This window comes from Rhinichthys klamathensis, unplaced genomic scaffold, assembly GCF_029890125.1.
Source record: "Rhinichthys klamathensis goyatoka isolate OS25496 unplaced genomic scaffold, OSU_Roscu_1.1 h1tg000111l_1, whole genome shotgun sequence".
Classification (NCBI taxonomy): domain Eukaryota; kingdom Metazoa; phylum Chordata; class Actinopteri; order Cypriniformes; family Leuciscidae; genus Rhinichthys; species Rhinichthys klamathensis.
Genome location: NW_026606649.1, coordinates 11,826,895 through 11,842,581, shown reverse-complemented (window position 1 = coordinate 11,842,581; position 15,687 = coordinate 11,826,895). Strand labels below are relative to the sequence as shown.

Sequence of the window (15,687 nt, the reverse complement as noted above, 5' to 3'; positions counted from 1 at the left end):
CATAAACCGCTAAGACTAGTCTTTTGAGTCAGTTACATAAAAACATAGATTTGTCTAATTTGATAACGAAAAGTAAATCTGACTTCCCCTTGACTAGCTGCTAGTGGGTCTTACTTGATCTTAAGACACTGTCTTAACAATTGGCTATGTTTATGTAACTGACCCCAGAAGGATACGAACGTCAGGAACAAGTAGATGGTTTATTTAATGGTTTCATGGATGGATCGTGTCGGAGGAATATGTGTTACCTCAAGGAACATATTCAAATAATAAATGAATCCATGTCATGAACCTTTTAAAAGTACCCCTTCACCACCAACAACAAACCAGAAATGTGTACCCTTTAAAATATATTCACTCACTGAGCCCAGATTCTAATAATATTTGTGTAAATTTTAATGATAGAGACATATATCATTAAGTATGACATATCACCCATGAGTGAAATGTCTCGGGTTACGACTGTAACCCTTGTTCCCTGAGAAGGGATCGAGACACTGCGTCGACTACGACACTTTGGGGAACGCCCTTAGCGTAATGCATCTGAAGTATGAATGAAACTAATCCCATCCTGATTGATGCTGCGTCATGACGTAACGTGACGGCATACACGAAAGCTACAAAGGGACACCGGCACACAACAGAGTTAGCTTTTTGCTCTTCAGCAAGCGCTCTGTGTCAAACTGTCTGTCCTATTTGTTGTTGTTTTTCCCATAAGAATTGTCCCAAATAAAGGTCTACATTGCAATATAGAATCTAGTGGCTCGGATCTCGCGTTTGCCGACGGCATACACGGAAGCTACAAAGGGACGCCAGCACACAACAGAGTTAGCTTCTGCGATGAAGGAAGTCGCTCCCAGGCAGGGGAAGGCGTGGCGGAGGGACACAGTGTCTCGTTCCCTTCTCAGGGAACAAGGGTTACAGTCATAACCCGAGACGTTCCCTTTCGAGGGAACTCAAACTGCATCGATACAACACTTTGGGGAACGAGTATTCACTATGCCACAACGAGCCCTGCCTGTCCCAGTGTGAAGCTTTGCACAGGCACACTTAGGAAGAGAGCACTAGAGTGCCAGGCGTAGAAGGGATGTCCAGACTGTTAAATTTTATAAAAGTGTGAGGGGTGGCCCATTCTGCTGCATCGCACACTTCTTGGATCAGGGCCCCTGAACGGAGGGCTCTAGAGGACACCATGCCTCTGGTTGAATGAGCCCTCACGGCCAAAGGTGAAGGCACCTGATAGGCCATAGAGATAGCCTGAACGACCCAGTTACTGATGGTCTGTATGGATGCGGGAAGCCCCTTCTTGGGCGACCCGAAGCACACCAGCAACTGGTCTGACTTTCGCCATGAAGAAGACCTCTGGACATTAATCTTGAGAGCTCTGAAGTCTTTCTTCATCCGCTGTCACGTGAGGTGGAGGATGAAAAGCCTGCAGAACCGTAGGCCGTGCCACATTAGATGGCACTTTAGGCACATAGCCCGGCCTGGGATGCAACATAGCCTTAATGTTGCCTGGAGCAAACTCCAGGCACCCATGAGATATAGAGAGCGCCTGAAGGTCTCCTACTCTCCTCAGAGAAGTAATAGCTAATAAAAAAGTTACCTTGAGGGAAAGGTTCTTGGCCTCATCCAACTTCAGAGGTTCAAATGGGGCCTTGACCAGCCCTTCGAGAACCACTGCCAGGTCTCATGTGGGAACTCTGGTACGAGCCGCAGGTTTCATCCTTCAAGCCCCACAGAGGAAACATACGATCAGCTGATGTCTCCCCAGAGGCCCATCACACAGAGGAGCGTGGAAAGCCGCAATGGCAGCCACGTACACCTTGAGTGTGGACGGGGTAAGATCAGCCGAGAGGCGATCTTTGAGGAGCTCCAGCACTGGAGCCAACTGGGCAGTTAACTGGGTCCACCTCACGCTCTCTACACCAAGTGGAAACACATTCCACTTTAGGCTGTACAATCTCCTTGTGGAAGGAGCTCTGGAACTGAGTATGGTCTCAATCACTCCAGCCGACAGGCCAGCCTCTAGGTACTGAGCCCCCTCAGGGGCCAGGCCCAAAGTTTCCACAGGTCTGGCCGAGGGTGAATATTGAGCCCCCGGCCTGTGGAAGCAGGTCCCTCCTCAGAGGGATCTGCCAAGGATGGCCTGCCAGGAGTGCTATGATGTCTGAAAACCATACCCGGGCCGGCCAGTATGGGGCAACTAGAAGTAGGCTGATCCCGTCTCGATGGACCCTCTCCAGAACTCCCGGAAGCAGAGCAATCGAGGGAAAAGTGTACAGGTGTAGCCTCGGCCACATCTGTACCATGGCATCCAAACCCAATGGGGCTGGATGGGTGAGAGAAGTTCTCTGGGCTGGTGCCAACGCGCTTTTTTTCGTGTTGAGTCTCAACCCCAGGCTCTGGATGTGGACAAGGACGACATCTCGATGCCGAACTGCCAGCTCTTGTGACTGGGCCATAATAAGCCAGGTGTTGATATAATTTAGCACCCTGATACCCTGAAGTAAAAAAAAAAATCATACTTTATGATGTTAGTTTTAATAAAATTAAAATAAAAAAAATGAAATCAAGGAAATTTCTCTTGGATTTCTTTCTTTTTGGTTCTTTTCTTTTTCTTTTTGACACAAGTGTATCGTATCGAACCGAACCGTGAATTTTGTGAATCGTTACGTCCCTAATACATAAAGGAACATTTGCTTTCACGCATCAGCGTGAAAGCCTCAGCGGAGCTAGCTGCATCCATGCATTTGGTAAACGTGCGAGGGGAGAGAGCTAGGCCGAACGGAAGAACCCAATATTGGAACGCTTCACCCCCGAAAGCAAAACCTCAGGAACTTCCTGTGAGATGGAAGGATGGATATGTGGAAGTATGCGTCCCTTAGATCTATCGTGACAAACCAATCCTCAGATTTGATCTGACTCACGATGATGGGAATAGTGAGCATCTTGAACCTGAATCTCCTCAGAGACTGATTTAAATGTCTTGGATCTAAAATTGGTGCAACCCTCCATCCTTCTTGGGAACTATGAAGTAGCGGCTGTAGAACCCGGACTCCCTGTCCGGCGGAGGAACACACTCTATGGCCTCCTTTACCAGCAGGGAGTTTACTTCCTGTTCCAATACCTGACCCTGCACTGGGTCGACTGCAGTCCACACCAACCCGTTGAATTTCGGTAGGTGGAATCGAACTGCAGCCTGTAACCCTTCTCTATTGTGTGTGCGCAGGACCCAAGGAGAAATATTTGGCAGGTCTTGCCATGCTTTGAAATATTCTACTAAGGGAACCAGCCTCTCGAGACTGATTTCGGGTATTATTCGAGATTCGAACTGAAGCAGAAGTGAACTGAAGCAGCTCTCTGGCAGCGATTCTCGCTCGTCCCTCCATGGGACGAATCATAATCTGTTATACACAAAATCTAAAATGATTTTCGATGTGCAGACGGAACACTGCATGGCCGCAAGCCTGTGGGGCAGACAGAGCAGCGTGCATTCGCTGCTCATCATTTTAAAGTGCAGCCATAAACACTGGATAAGTGAAACACAGTCTGAATGGTAGGCTGAATTAAAATATATAAAATATTCTTAAAGTCATATAATATTCCATCATTTTAATTTCTTAGAATTAAATGCAGCCATAATCACCGGATGTGGGGAGCAGGACGAGGTTGAGGGACGTGAGAGAACGGCGCGAGGCAGGTGGCGTGATTAATGATGAACGACACCTGTGAGACCCACAGGTCTCGTATCTCTCACGGAGGAGCGGAAGCATAAAGGAGGAGCGACGACTGTGAAGATCGAGAGAGGAACAGGCCTGAACTTATGTTGTGCTTTGTTTTATTATATGTGACAGCAGTCGTCCGTGAGGGGCTGCTGTCTTTTACTTTCGTTTTGTATTTGTTTTATTTTATATTATTAAATGTGTTGATTGTTCGCCGGTCCCCGCTCCTTCTTCCCACAACAACGAACCTCGTTACACCAGACAATACTGTTTTAATATTTATTTATACTGTCTCATAATCTACACACCGCCTCGGCAAATGCGAGATTCGAGCCGTTACAATATAATTGGCTTTCATCCCTCGAGAAGTAAGTCAACAGGTGCGAGGCTAAAACATCCACAGCGCACGGAGGTACGCGTTGAGATATTTCTCAATGAACACTGCCAGCACCCTCAGGAGCTGACTGTGAATGCCTCGCACCCAAACAGTATTGTTTCACAGATCGCGTGTGTCCCTTTTATTGCAGACCCGTAATCTACGCGCTGCCTCGGCAAACGCGAGATTTGAGTCATTCACAATATATTTGTCTTTCATTTCTCGAGAAGAAAGTCAACGGGCGTGAGGCTGAAACACCCCAAAACGTACGGCTGTGCATGTCGAGATATTTCTCAATGAACATAGCCAGCACCCTCTGCATGCCTCGCACCCACACAGAATCTTTATTGCAGAGTAGACCCGTAATCTACGCGCTGCCTCAGCAAATGTGAGATCCGAGCAACTATAGATTCTGTATTGCAGTGCAGACCTTTAATCTACTACGTGCAGCCTCGGCAAACGCGAGATCCTAGCTACAGAATCTTTATTGCAGAGTAGACCCATAATCTACGCGCTGCCTCGGCAAACGTGAGATCCGAGCCACTATAGATTATGTATTGCAATGCAGACCTTTAATCTACGCGCTGCCTCGGCAACGCGAGATCCCAGCTACAGTGTATTTACAGTGACATATATAGACAAATATTTACAGTGACATCAATTTTGTGTTTTGCTAAGTTTGATGCTTCAGTATATGTAGATTATTTTTTCATATATTTCTATGGAATAGTGAAGAACAGATTTAAAGGCTTTTATTGGGGAAAAAAACCCCCAAACATATTTATGCAAAGAGTCAATATTTATATAGTGTTGTTGACCCATCTTCTTCAAAACCTCTGCAATTCGCTCTGGCATGCTGATATCAGCTTCTGGGCCATATCCTGACTGATGGCGATCCATTCTCGACTTATTACTGCTCAGAGTTTATCACAATTTTTGGACATCTGCTTGTCCACTCACCTTTTGAGGATTGACCACAGGTTCTCTATGGGATTAAGACCCAGGAAGTTGCCTGGCCACGGATCCAAAATTTCAATGTAATGATCTCTGAGCCACTTCATTATAACACTTACTTTGTGACATGGTGCTCTTATCATACTGGAAAAATGCACGCATCATCCACAAAATTGCTCCTGGATCGTCGAGAGAAATTGCTGTTGCAAATCGTTTTGATATTATTCTTTATTCATGGCAGTGTTTTGGGGCAAAATTGTGAGAGAGCCCACTCCATTGGATGAAAAGCAACCCCACACATGGATGGTCTCAGGATGCTTCACTGTTGGCACGACACAGGACTCATGGCATTCACCTTTTTTCTCCGGACAATCGATTTTACAGATGTCCCAAACAGTTGGAAGGGGGTTTCATCAGAGAAAATAACTTTGCACCAGACTTCCGCTGTCCAATCCTTGTACTTGTTGCAGAAATTCAGTCTGTCCTTGATGTATTTCTTGGAAAGAAGTGTCTTCTTTGCTTTCCTTCTTGACACCAGGCCGTTGTGCAAAAGTCTAGGCCTCACTGTGCGCGCAGATGCACTCACAACCATCTGCTGCCAATACTGAGCAAGCTCTGCACTTGTGGCACACAATTCTGTTGCAGACTCCTCATAAAGAGACAGTCCTGGGGTCTCATTTATAAAGCGTGCGTACGCACAAAACGGGGCTGGAAACGTACGTACGCCAGTTTCCACGCAAAGGTTGTGATCTATAAAAAAAAAAAAACTTGACGGGAGAATGTGCGCACCTTTAAGCAAACTTTGAGCCGTGCGTACGCACGTTTTGGAGACGGAGCAGTTTGGCGACACCGATGGTGAGCTGGAGAAAATCTAAAGAAAATTATACATACAGTATACAGAAAGATAATACAAATATAATTTCACTCACCAAGCCTATCACATGAAGCAAACATCCATCCCTTTTTAAATGTCCGGATATTTAAAAAAGGGTCTCGGTCCGGTCGCTTTGTTCTTTAGTGAAACTGACGCAGCCTATCTAAAACCGTAAATCTTCATTATAATCATAAATACAGTGTTCTGTGAAATATGTTCACAATAACAGTTTAAATAATTAAAACTATGTTTTACTTCTGATATAAACATTTAGATTAAATATGCCATTCTGATTAATGGAGTTAGACACTTAAATTACATGAAATCATTTCTGAGAAGTTACAACATTTTTTTATATTCAATAAATAGAAATATTTGTTGTGGATGCAATGCTTTCAAACACTTTTCCTCTGGCATGCTGTGTTTTAATGTTTTAACTACAGAGATAATTGCTTATCATGATAATAGCAGATTGTCTGAGAAAATAGTTTCGTCCAAATAATGCACTACAAGGTCTATCTGTTTCCATTAAAAATATAAATCAATTAAAAATACTCTTTGGCCAGTGGAAAAGATTGAGAAAAACTTTCTCTGAAATGTATTTTACACTATTTGATTTATTTATTCAAAAACAAGGCAAGGATATAGGCTACCAAATTATTTTTTATTAATGTAACTAATGTGACGGCACATCCGTATTTCATATTTTCCAAATGTCTTGTACCGTTAAACATGTTATCACGTGGATGAATAATCATATGCAAATGATATGCAGATGAGGATATGCATAGTAAAACTAGGCGTTGAAGCTCCATATATGGTTGTTTCGAGGAGGAGACGCATGTGCGCACAATCTTCCGCTGACTGGGATTTATAAAGTGAATTCTGCGCAGGTTCTGGCGTACGCACGGTTTTATAAGTCAGAATATTTGTTTGCGTACGCCATTTTTGGCTTTTGGACGCACGTACACTTTTAGTAAGGATCCTACGCACAGTTTTATAAATGAGACCCCTGGTGCTTGCTGGACAATCTGGGATGTCCTGAAGCCTTCTTCACTGCAGTTGAACCTCTCTCTTTGAAGTTCTTGATGTTCCAGTAAATGGTTATTTCATGTACAATATTCTTTGCAGCAATTTCCTTGCATGTGAGGCCATTTTGATGAAGAACAAATTACATGCCAAAGATTAACACTCAGCCTTGTTCAAATCTCAAAACCATTAATAATGAGCAATAAGAAGCACCACTAATAAGGCAGGAATTTCTTTTAAAGCTTTTAAAATGACTGTAATGTTTTCTAGTATTGATTTGAATGTCTGTTGTGTCCTTCTCTGCTTTTGAAAAGCCAGTAGAAACACTGTCTTTCAGACGCACTCTGTTATCATCCCGTCCACTTCACATGAATTACAATCTGTTATACACAAAATCTGAGAATCCTTAGAGGACAGACACAAAGTGGAAGGCTGGGGTGGCTTTTTCTGAGTTAAAAAATTTAAAAGCATTCTCAAATCTTCAGACAACAGCCTTTTCACTCACATTGTCATAATTTGGCAGTTTGTGGCACAGATGCAAAAGAAAATTGTTCATGACATTCATTTTGGCACAACACAGTTGGAATTATTCTGAAAATGGACATCAACAGATCACATAAAAACATTTTCTCAGAGGAGGTGACCATGAAAGAGCAAAAACAAAACACTACGGGCTTTGTGGAGGGAGCTGTTTTTTTCGTTTGCAACATCTTTTTTAATTTAAAAAGCAGACTACCAAACAAGCCAAAATAAAAAGCGCTATTCAGGATAAGTGCTTTTTAATATAATAACACTTTTAAATAATTAAATATTTATTAGTGGTGTTTGCTGTTATCTTTAACCCTATAAAGCCTACAGTATCATATTTGTTATGCAAATCTAATATATGCATGATCGAAACTGCACTGGAAAACCTGTTGTACACAATCTACTATATGCCTTCTGTCATCTGATTTATAGTTTATACTTTTTTAGTAAGTAAATTACCTTTTAGTAGAATTGTAAATATGTCCAACTTCAGGTTGTGGTACACATTTATTTTTGCTGTGAAATCAAAAAGAAAAAAGAAAAAAGTACTTTCTTATTGTTAGTAAAAAAAAAATAAGATTAATACTTACTGGACTGAAACAACTTAAGTTGACTTGTAATACATTTTAACATGAAACAAAGGATGTATGGATAATCAAGTATTTGATACATCCGGCTTTTAAGAAACATTTATATGTTTATCTCTTAATCATCATTACATTGCATTGCATTATATTGACACCCACAATAGAAAGTGCAGAGCTTTGATCATAAAATAAAGCATTTAAATATCACCTTGATCTTGAAAACTGATATTTTAAATGCATTTAATGTAAACAGTCTTACATTATATAAAGATCTCACTGATTTGTATTACAAGCTATTAGAATTTCATCTTACTTTTTGGCCATATAAATATCAACAAATGTATCAAATTGCATGTTTTTGCTCTGTTTGGGAGTCTAAATAAAATGCAGGTGTTTTGTATTCCTCGTGCTTGAGCTCCATATTCTCACCATATCAAAGTATATGAACCATAAAATAGTGATTTATCATACACGTATCCAAACTTTTTTCACATTTTTTAAAAATAATTTGTCTAAAGGTTCCATTTAAAAAAAACATTTTTCAGTCTATTATTTGAGGCTTTACAGAGTTAAACAACACAAAAAAAGATTTTTATTTATATAAATAAAATCAATAAGGACTTTGCAAACTCCACCGCTTTATGTCTGTCCTTAAAGGGACAATGTGTACTTTTTTAGATATTTTATTTTCTAAAATCAATATTTTTATTCATAAATATGTCCTCAATGGTGTACAAATACCTCTGCCAATTATCTGACTTCTCCTCGTAAAAGAAGAATTTATTATCTTTATATACATGGGACGGGTAGGTCCATGGAGGCTTCCATGTAGTTCCGCCATCTTGGAAAAACTATAATAGCAGAGAGGGACAAAAAGTACTAGGCCAACGTGTTTCCACAACGCGTTTTCGTTCAGAGCCAGCGTGACGTAACTGAAAGCAGCAGAAACGGAGGAGCAGAGCAGTGAGAGGCGCTTGTCACTGCCCAGACAAGTTTCACAGTCAGTAATTCATACTGTAACATTCGTTTGTTCGTTGTGTCAAGTTGCAGTTTGTTTGAAATAACAAACCTGTCCACCCGAAGGAACACTCGAAGTGCTGTTAGAAGACATCCTGTCATAGCTTTTTGGTACATAACGGCTACCGTAGATGCAACACGCATTTAAAAAAAGCTAGGCGCTGGAGAGCACAATTCGTTTGAATGCAAAATACAATTTCACCGCTAGATGGGAGAAATTCCTACACATTATCCCTTTAAGCTGATTGATTAAGTTGATTGGATTAGTTGAAAAGATTCAAATGTTCTGTTTGGCTATGTGTGTGATCAAAATAGTGTATCTTTAAACAGTATCTTTAAAATTTGTCTTTGTGTTGAATCCCACAGAGCGTGAAAATCCTGACTTACAGAGAGCCTCAAAACCCCGAGTACAAAGACTTCGTTTCCAGACTGAAGACAGATGCCATGGACATGTTTAACTTCAGCGTGGAAGATTCTCTGGTAAGATTTTTCAGTGGCAACTGTGCTTTTCAAGAGTAATGAAGTACAGATCATGCAACCAAGTCAGTGTTCCGATCTGTATTTTTATTTTGTGTCCGCAATATTGTAGCTAAAAGCTTCTTCTCAAACTACTGCTGAACAGTGATATTAATTAACAAAATTAATGGTTTAAAATAATTTAAATTACAAAAAGCAATATAAATGGTTACCCTTGTGAAAAAGTACACTTTAGCATACTTTTAAAAAGAGTATACTTTTAACAGAAATAATATACTATAAAATGAATATGCTTAAGTGTAAACTTAATGTAATATTTTCAGACATTTAATTTCATGTTAATTAATATTAAATGCAATTAGATTGACTTTAGAGTGTTTTTGACCTACTTGAGTAGGACTTAAGTACATCTTTATATGTAGTTTCATAATTTTGTTTTCTTTATTAAAATCAAGTTCTATACGTGTGCTTTAGTATGTTAGTCAACACATCAAAATAAGTGTACTCATTTCAAGCACAACAAAAATTATTAAAACAAAATTATTTAAAATGTAAAATATAAAGTACATTATAAAGTACATTATTATAAAAACATTATTATAAAGAGGTTTTTATACTTTTTACATTTTTTAAAACTGTACTGAAAGTGGCATGAAAGTGTTTCTTTAAGTACATTGGTGACCTTTTCTATTAATATTATATTATCTGCAAGTGCAATTTTCAAAAGGTGTACAGCAAGGAAAAAATGTGTTAAGACATTGAAAATAACTTATATTGTTTGTTTTATATTGATGCTGAGCACTTTGCATTCAAGATCGGTGCATTTACATTTCAAATATTGGCAGTTATTTAACATCTGACTGAATATTACTAAATGGATATCTGCTATGTAAGCAATAAGCTACTCGAGGCTAGTGCTGTATCGTGAATAAGTCACGGCTGAAGGGCGTTGTTAGGCATGAGCACGACGCGAAGCGACAGCAACAGAAGTTACATACATTATTTCGCCAGATGGTGGCAAAGACTGTCTTTATGAGTGAGTCAGTCAGTAGAGAAGACTTTTGTATAGAAAACTTTTTCTTTTTATTATGAATATAGAACTGACCTGAAGGAAAATGCTATATATACACTGTAAATGCAGGTACGCTCGCTTACTCTATCTCTCAATACTAGCTTCAATGAACAATATCAATGTAACGAAGCAGGCAGGAATGAAGCGGAGAGATGAATCCAATTGCAAGCACATTTAATAATAAAACAAACAAAAGAAACTCAGACTAGGAACACAGAAAAAAGCAACCATTACAACATTAAGAACTCACAAGGACTGAACTAAAACACAGGGCTTAAATACAGAGGACCGGGTGAGTGAAACAAGACACAGCTGGGCAGTTAACTAAGAACACAGGTGGAAAACATGAACACAAACGAGGAGCGGGAAAACTAGAAAGGACTAAACCAAACACACAATAAAGGGGGGAACACAAGACAGACAGGAACAAGACATGAACCCACATCGTGACATAGCCCCCCCCCTATGGGCGGCTCCCGACGCCCATCAAAACAAAAAAAATAGTTCAGGAGGGTGGTGGTCGAGGTGGTCCCGGGGGAGGGATGGAGGGCCAGGCCCGCACAGGGGAACGGGACCAGGACATAGTCATGGTGGACCTGGGCCATGGAGCGTGGGCAGACCAGGCTGTGCAGGCGACCAGGGTGGAGCAGGCAGTTCAGGTGGCCACGGTGGAGAAGACCCTTCGGGCGGCCAGGGGGGTGAAGACCCTTCGGGCGGCCAGGGCGGTGAAGACCCCTCGGGCGGCCAGGGCGGTGAAGACCCCTCGGGCGGCCACGGCGGTGAAGACCCCTCGGGCGGCCACGGCGGTGAAGACCCCTCGGGCGGCCACGGCGGTGAAGACCCCTCGGGCGGCCACGGCGGTGAAGACCCCTCGGGCGGCCACGGCGGTGAAGACCCCTCGGGCGGCCACGGCGGTGAAGACCCCTCGGGCGGCCACGGCGGTGAAGACCCCTCGGGCGGCCACGGCGGAGAAGACCCTTCGGGCGGCCACGCCGGAGAGGACCCTTCGGGCGGCCATGGTGGTGGCCTACTGCCCCCCCCCCCCCCCCCCCCCCCCCCCAAAAAATTATTGGGGGTAGCTACGGGGTCGTAGCCTGGAGAAGGCACCGGCTCAGGACCGAACCCCGGCTCAAGAGAAAAAGGCAGAACCAGCGGTGAAGAGGGCTTTAGGCTGGGCAGGACCAGCGGTGAAGGAAACTCTGGGCTGAACAGGACTGGCGCAGGATCAGCGGGCTCTGGCGCAGGATCAGCGGGCTCTGGCGCAGGATCAGCGGGCTCTGGCGCAGGATCAGCGGGCTCTGGCGCAGGATCAGCGGCCTCTGGCGCAGGATCAGCGGCCTCTGGCGCAGGATCAGCGGCCTCTGGCGCAGGATCAGCGGGCTCTGGCGCAGGATCAGCGGGCTCTGGCGCAGGATTGCAACCATTACAACATTAAGAACTCACAAGGACTGAACTAAAACACAGGGCTTAAATACAGAGGACCGGGTGAGTGAAACAAGACACAGCTCAGAGATCGACTACTTTTGACTGACAAAATTCCAGCCACTGGAAACACTAACTGATAAAGTGAGTCGTACAAAACCTTTCTTTTTAGTAAACTTTGTGTACACAAACAATGAATTCAATGCTCAAGTTCATGTGTAGAGGCCCTGGTGATACTTCGAGCACAATTTTATGTTGTCGAGCCTTCTTGGTGTTTTAAAAACAGCGATTTTGATGCTATCATAGAAGTGCCCCATGCACTCCCATTCAAAAGGCATTTTTACCTAAAACGAAAATACGGTCAATCTTAAAAGTGGCGTTTCCATTGTAATTATGCTTTTACACGAAAGTTTGACTCGGGTAGATAAACAAAAAGAGCCTAGGTTAAATTTTGGCAAGAGTTACCCTTTAAACAAAACTTTATTTTTTTAGGAGGAGTATATCTTATGTATACTGCCCACTCATATTGATTGTAAGCAAAAGTATTTAAGAAACCAGATAACCAGATAAATGCAGTAAAGTCTTGTATTGATTGTAAACAGATTTGTGGGAGTCTTCCCTTGAGAACAAGCCACTGGAATGCAATTTCTGCTCTGAAATTCGATCCTGATGATTTTTTGAAACCACATGTTTCCCATGTTAAAGTAATGTCAATCTAGTGCACACATAAGACCCCAGACTTTGAAGCTTATTCAAGAATGAGAACGGTTTCTCCAAGACGTAGTACATTGTCACCTTGACTTAATGGATTACAGCTGCACACTAACTCTCAGTTCACCTCTCATGTTTCTCATGGAGAATACCCCAAGGTTTAGACAATACGAATGAATAGCACCTACTGATTGCATTTTTTACTTGCTTACATTTTCCAAGTTGTTTTAGCATCCAAATCACTAAAGCAATTATGTAAATTAGATCAACGGACAGACTTACAAAATCAGTGTTGATGGCAATTTGCACAAAGCAGTTCCTCAGCATTCAAGCCAGTTTTGAGTGCTAGGTTTGTGAATGATGCCGCAAACCTCCACAATGTACTATACTATAGCTCTCCACCACTGCAATCCAGACACCTGAGTTATTTCTCAGTGCCCCTATTATGCTATTTTTAAGGCCCCTAATTTTGTTTTGGAGTCTCCTACAACGGGTTAACATGCATCAAAAGTCAAAAAACTGTTTCATTTTCTTATAATATACATTGCACATCACATTTTTTAATGATTCTTAAACGACCCGGTGGATGAATTAGTCTCTCTAAATCCCTGCTTTCCGAGAGCCTGCTCTGCTCTTATTGGCCAGATGACCCAGTCTGTTGTGATTGGTCTACAGCTTACAGTGCTTGTAGGAAGCTGTACTTCCATTACCATAACTGAACATCAGCTCTGTCCGGAGGCTTCCTCAGTCCTCAGCGATTGTACACATTGTAAAAACAGTAACGTCGATAGCGTCGTTTTTACCATATCAATCCGGGTGCAAGTCCGATGATGAAACATTGAAAGAACTAGTTATTCAACCCTAACCTTCATTGCAAGGACGACTCGAGCAGGACGTTTCTCAGTGATATGTTACTTAGTTTGAGGTACATCATGAGATGTTGCAGCTGTCCTTCCTCACCATCAGCATTAACAAGTATATGTCCATCAACAAACCGAATTTATTGCAGTGCACATGCGGCAACTTTATCAGTACGGTGCATATGTTTGCCCAGCGCTAACGTGTATGACTGATGTAACAAACGTTTGTAAAACCAATCTTCCTCCATCCTTTATCTTTACTCAAAGTAGTGAGACCGACAGACAATCTGCATTAATATAAACAGTTTTAGGTAATAGTGGCCCACAGCTGCTTAGCAGAAGTATTTCAGTAAGACAGTAATAACGCGAGTTAGCCGGTTAGCCAAAAACGTACACCATATAAAACACACAACTAGTATTTTGAACAATAATTATTCATACTTACAGGTTGTGATTCTGAGGAGCAAGCTGGTCCAAATAAACTGGGTACTTATCCATCTTTCAAAAGCAAGCATTTTGCTAATCCTGCGTTGAACTCCGAGATTTGAGAAGCAGTCATCAGTAAAATGATGTGTTGTGGGCTGGGCAAGTTGTTCGCGGGCGGACAACGTTCAACATAGGCTGGCATTATGCAAATTTATCTTCTAATGACGTTGAACCGTAAAGCAGTAGGATTCGAAACACAAACGACTCGTAAAGGCGATTCAGAGTCGATTCTTTCTTTTGGGAGACAATAACTTTATTTACTGTCCACTTTCGACTTTACAACTTTGCAGAACGTTTACATTCACAAACAGCTATATTACACACTGCATGAAAGGGAATATTCTGAAAACCCTAATAGGGGCACTTTAAAAGACAAAAGTAGTGAGAGTGATAGTATGCATCAGCACGTGTGCGATTCAACGGTCCAAACTTAATGAGAATGAGTGGAATTTTTTTTTTTTTATCTCTGCTTGATTGAAGAAACAAACTGCAATGTGAAAACAAAGTGGAAAAAGAACAAAACAAACAGCTTTGTTGCGAAGCGGCAGTGGTTACTAAACAACATTTTTACATCCAAGCCAATAGGTGTCAGTATAGTGTCCAAGACCACTGGTACTATTGGAATGAATGAGAGGTGGTTAAAATGTAAGCAAAAACTTGTCTGCTAATATACATTGTTTCAAAGCAGCTTTAAAGAAAATCATGCTGTTAATTTTTATAGTATCTTAATATCCTCTTGCCTTATAGTCGCATTTAGCAGACCTGGGTGATAATATTGTTTACATTTTACAACAATACAAGCAATCAAGCAGTTGACATTTGTTATATAGGCTAGTATATATCGCCCTATGTGAGTGTACTGTATGTAGCCTATGGGGAAAAAGTTGGACATATTTATATATCCGAATTTATATAAAGAGTTGAGCAATAATATAGTTACATTTTGTGAAGAAATAAAAAAACTGCACATATTGCAACTGCAAGATGGACTGAGGGCAATGTAATGAGACAGGGTTATTTGTTGACATCTGGTTTTGCATGCTAAAGTTACACAACAGTGCAATGAATTTGCCGCCTATTTGTGTTTTACTTTGTGGCAAAATACGCTCTAACAGAACACATGCTTAATGGGAAGGGAGATTTATATTTAGGTTCTTCATGGGTTTTGGGGTAGAAAGGAAATTGGCCCCCCGATATAGACTGAGATGGTTGTTTTTAGTCAGAGACGATTGAAGCTGCATGTCTGCTTGTTTGTGCTCCGACATTAAATGTCACCCGGTACACGCCCAGAAAAAAACCCAGATGCATGTGTGCGGGATGAGTAACCTTTCACTGACAGTGGGGAGGTGTGGTAATTACCCTTAGCTGCAGGTCTCCTTGTGTGAGTCTGTCACCACAGAGGAGTCTGTTAGCTCGAGATCAGCTCAAAGCTAAAGATATGTGCCCTGCCTGAGCCTCCTGCCTACCCTTTGAATCTCAGCTACAAGCTTTTGAGTGTTTTATACAACACACCTACTAATGACCTTCTAGAAGAATGGATTCTGATTTGATCTTCTCAGTTTAAGCTTT

The 15,687-nt window shown here is 41.8% G+C and overlaps 1 protein-coding gene across 1 annotated transcript in view; it reads left to right on the top strand.

Moving 5' to 3' along the window:
- npr1a (natriuretic peptide receptor 1a) overlaps nucleotides 1-15,687 on the top strand; it is a 135,848-nt gene that overhangs the window by 29,740 nt on the left and 90,421 nt on the right. The window contains exon 4 of the mRNA XM_056254509.1: nucleotides 9,457-9,570. Coding sequence (XP_056110484.1) covers nucleotides 9,457-9,570 — 114 coding nt within the window. The remainder of the gene's footprint in view (nucleotides 1-9,456; nucleotides 9,571-15,687) is intronic.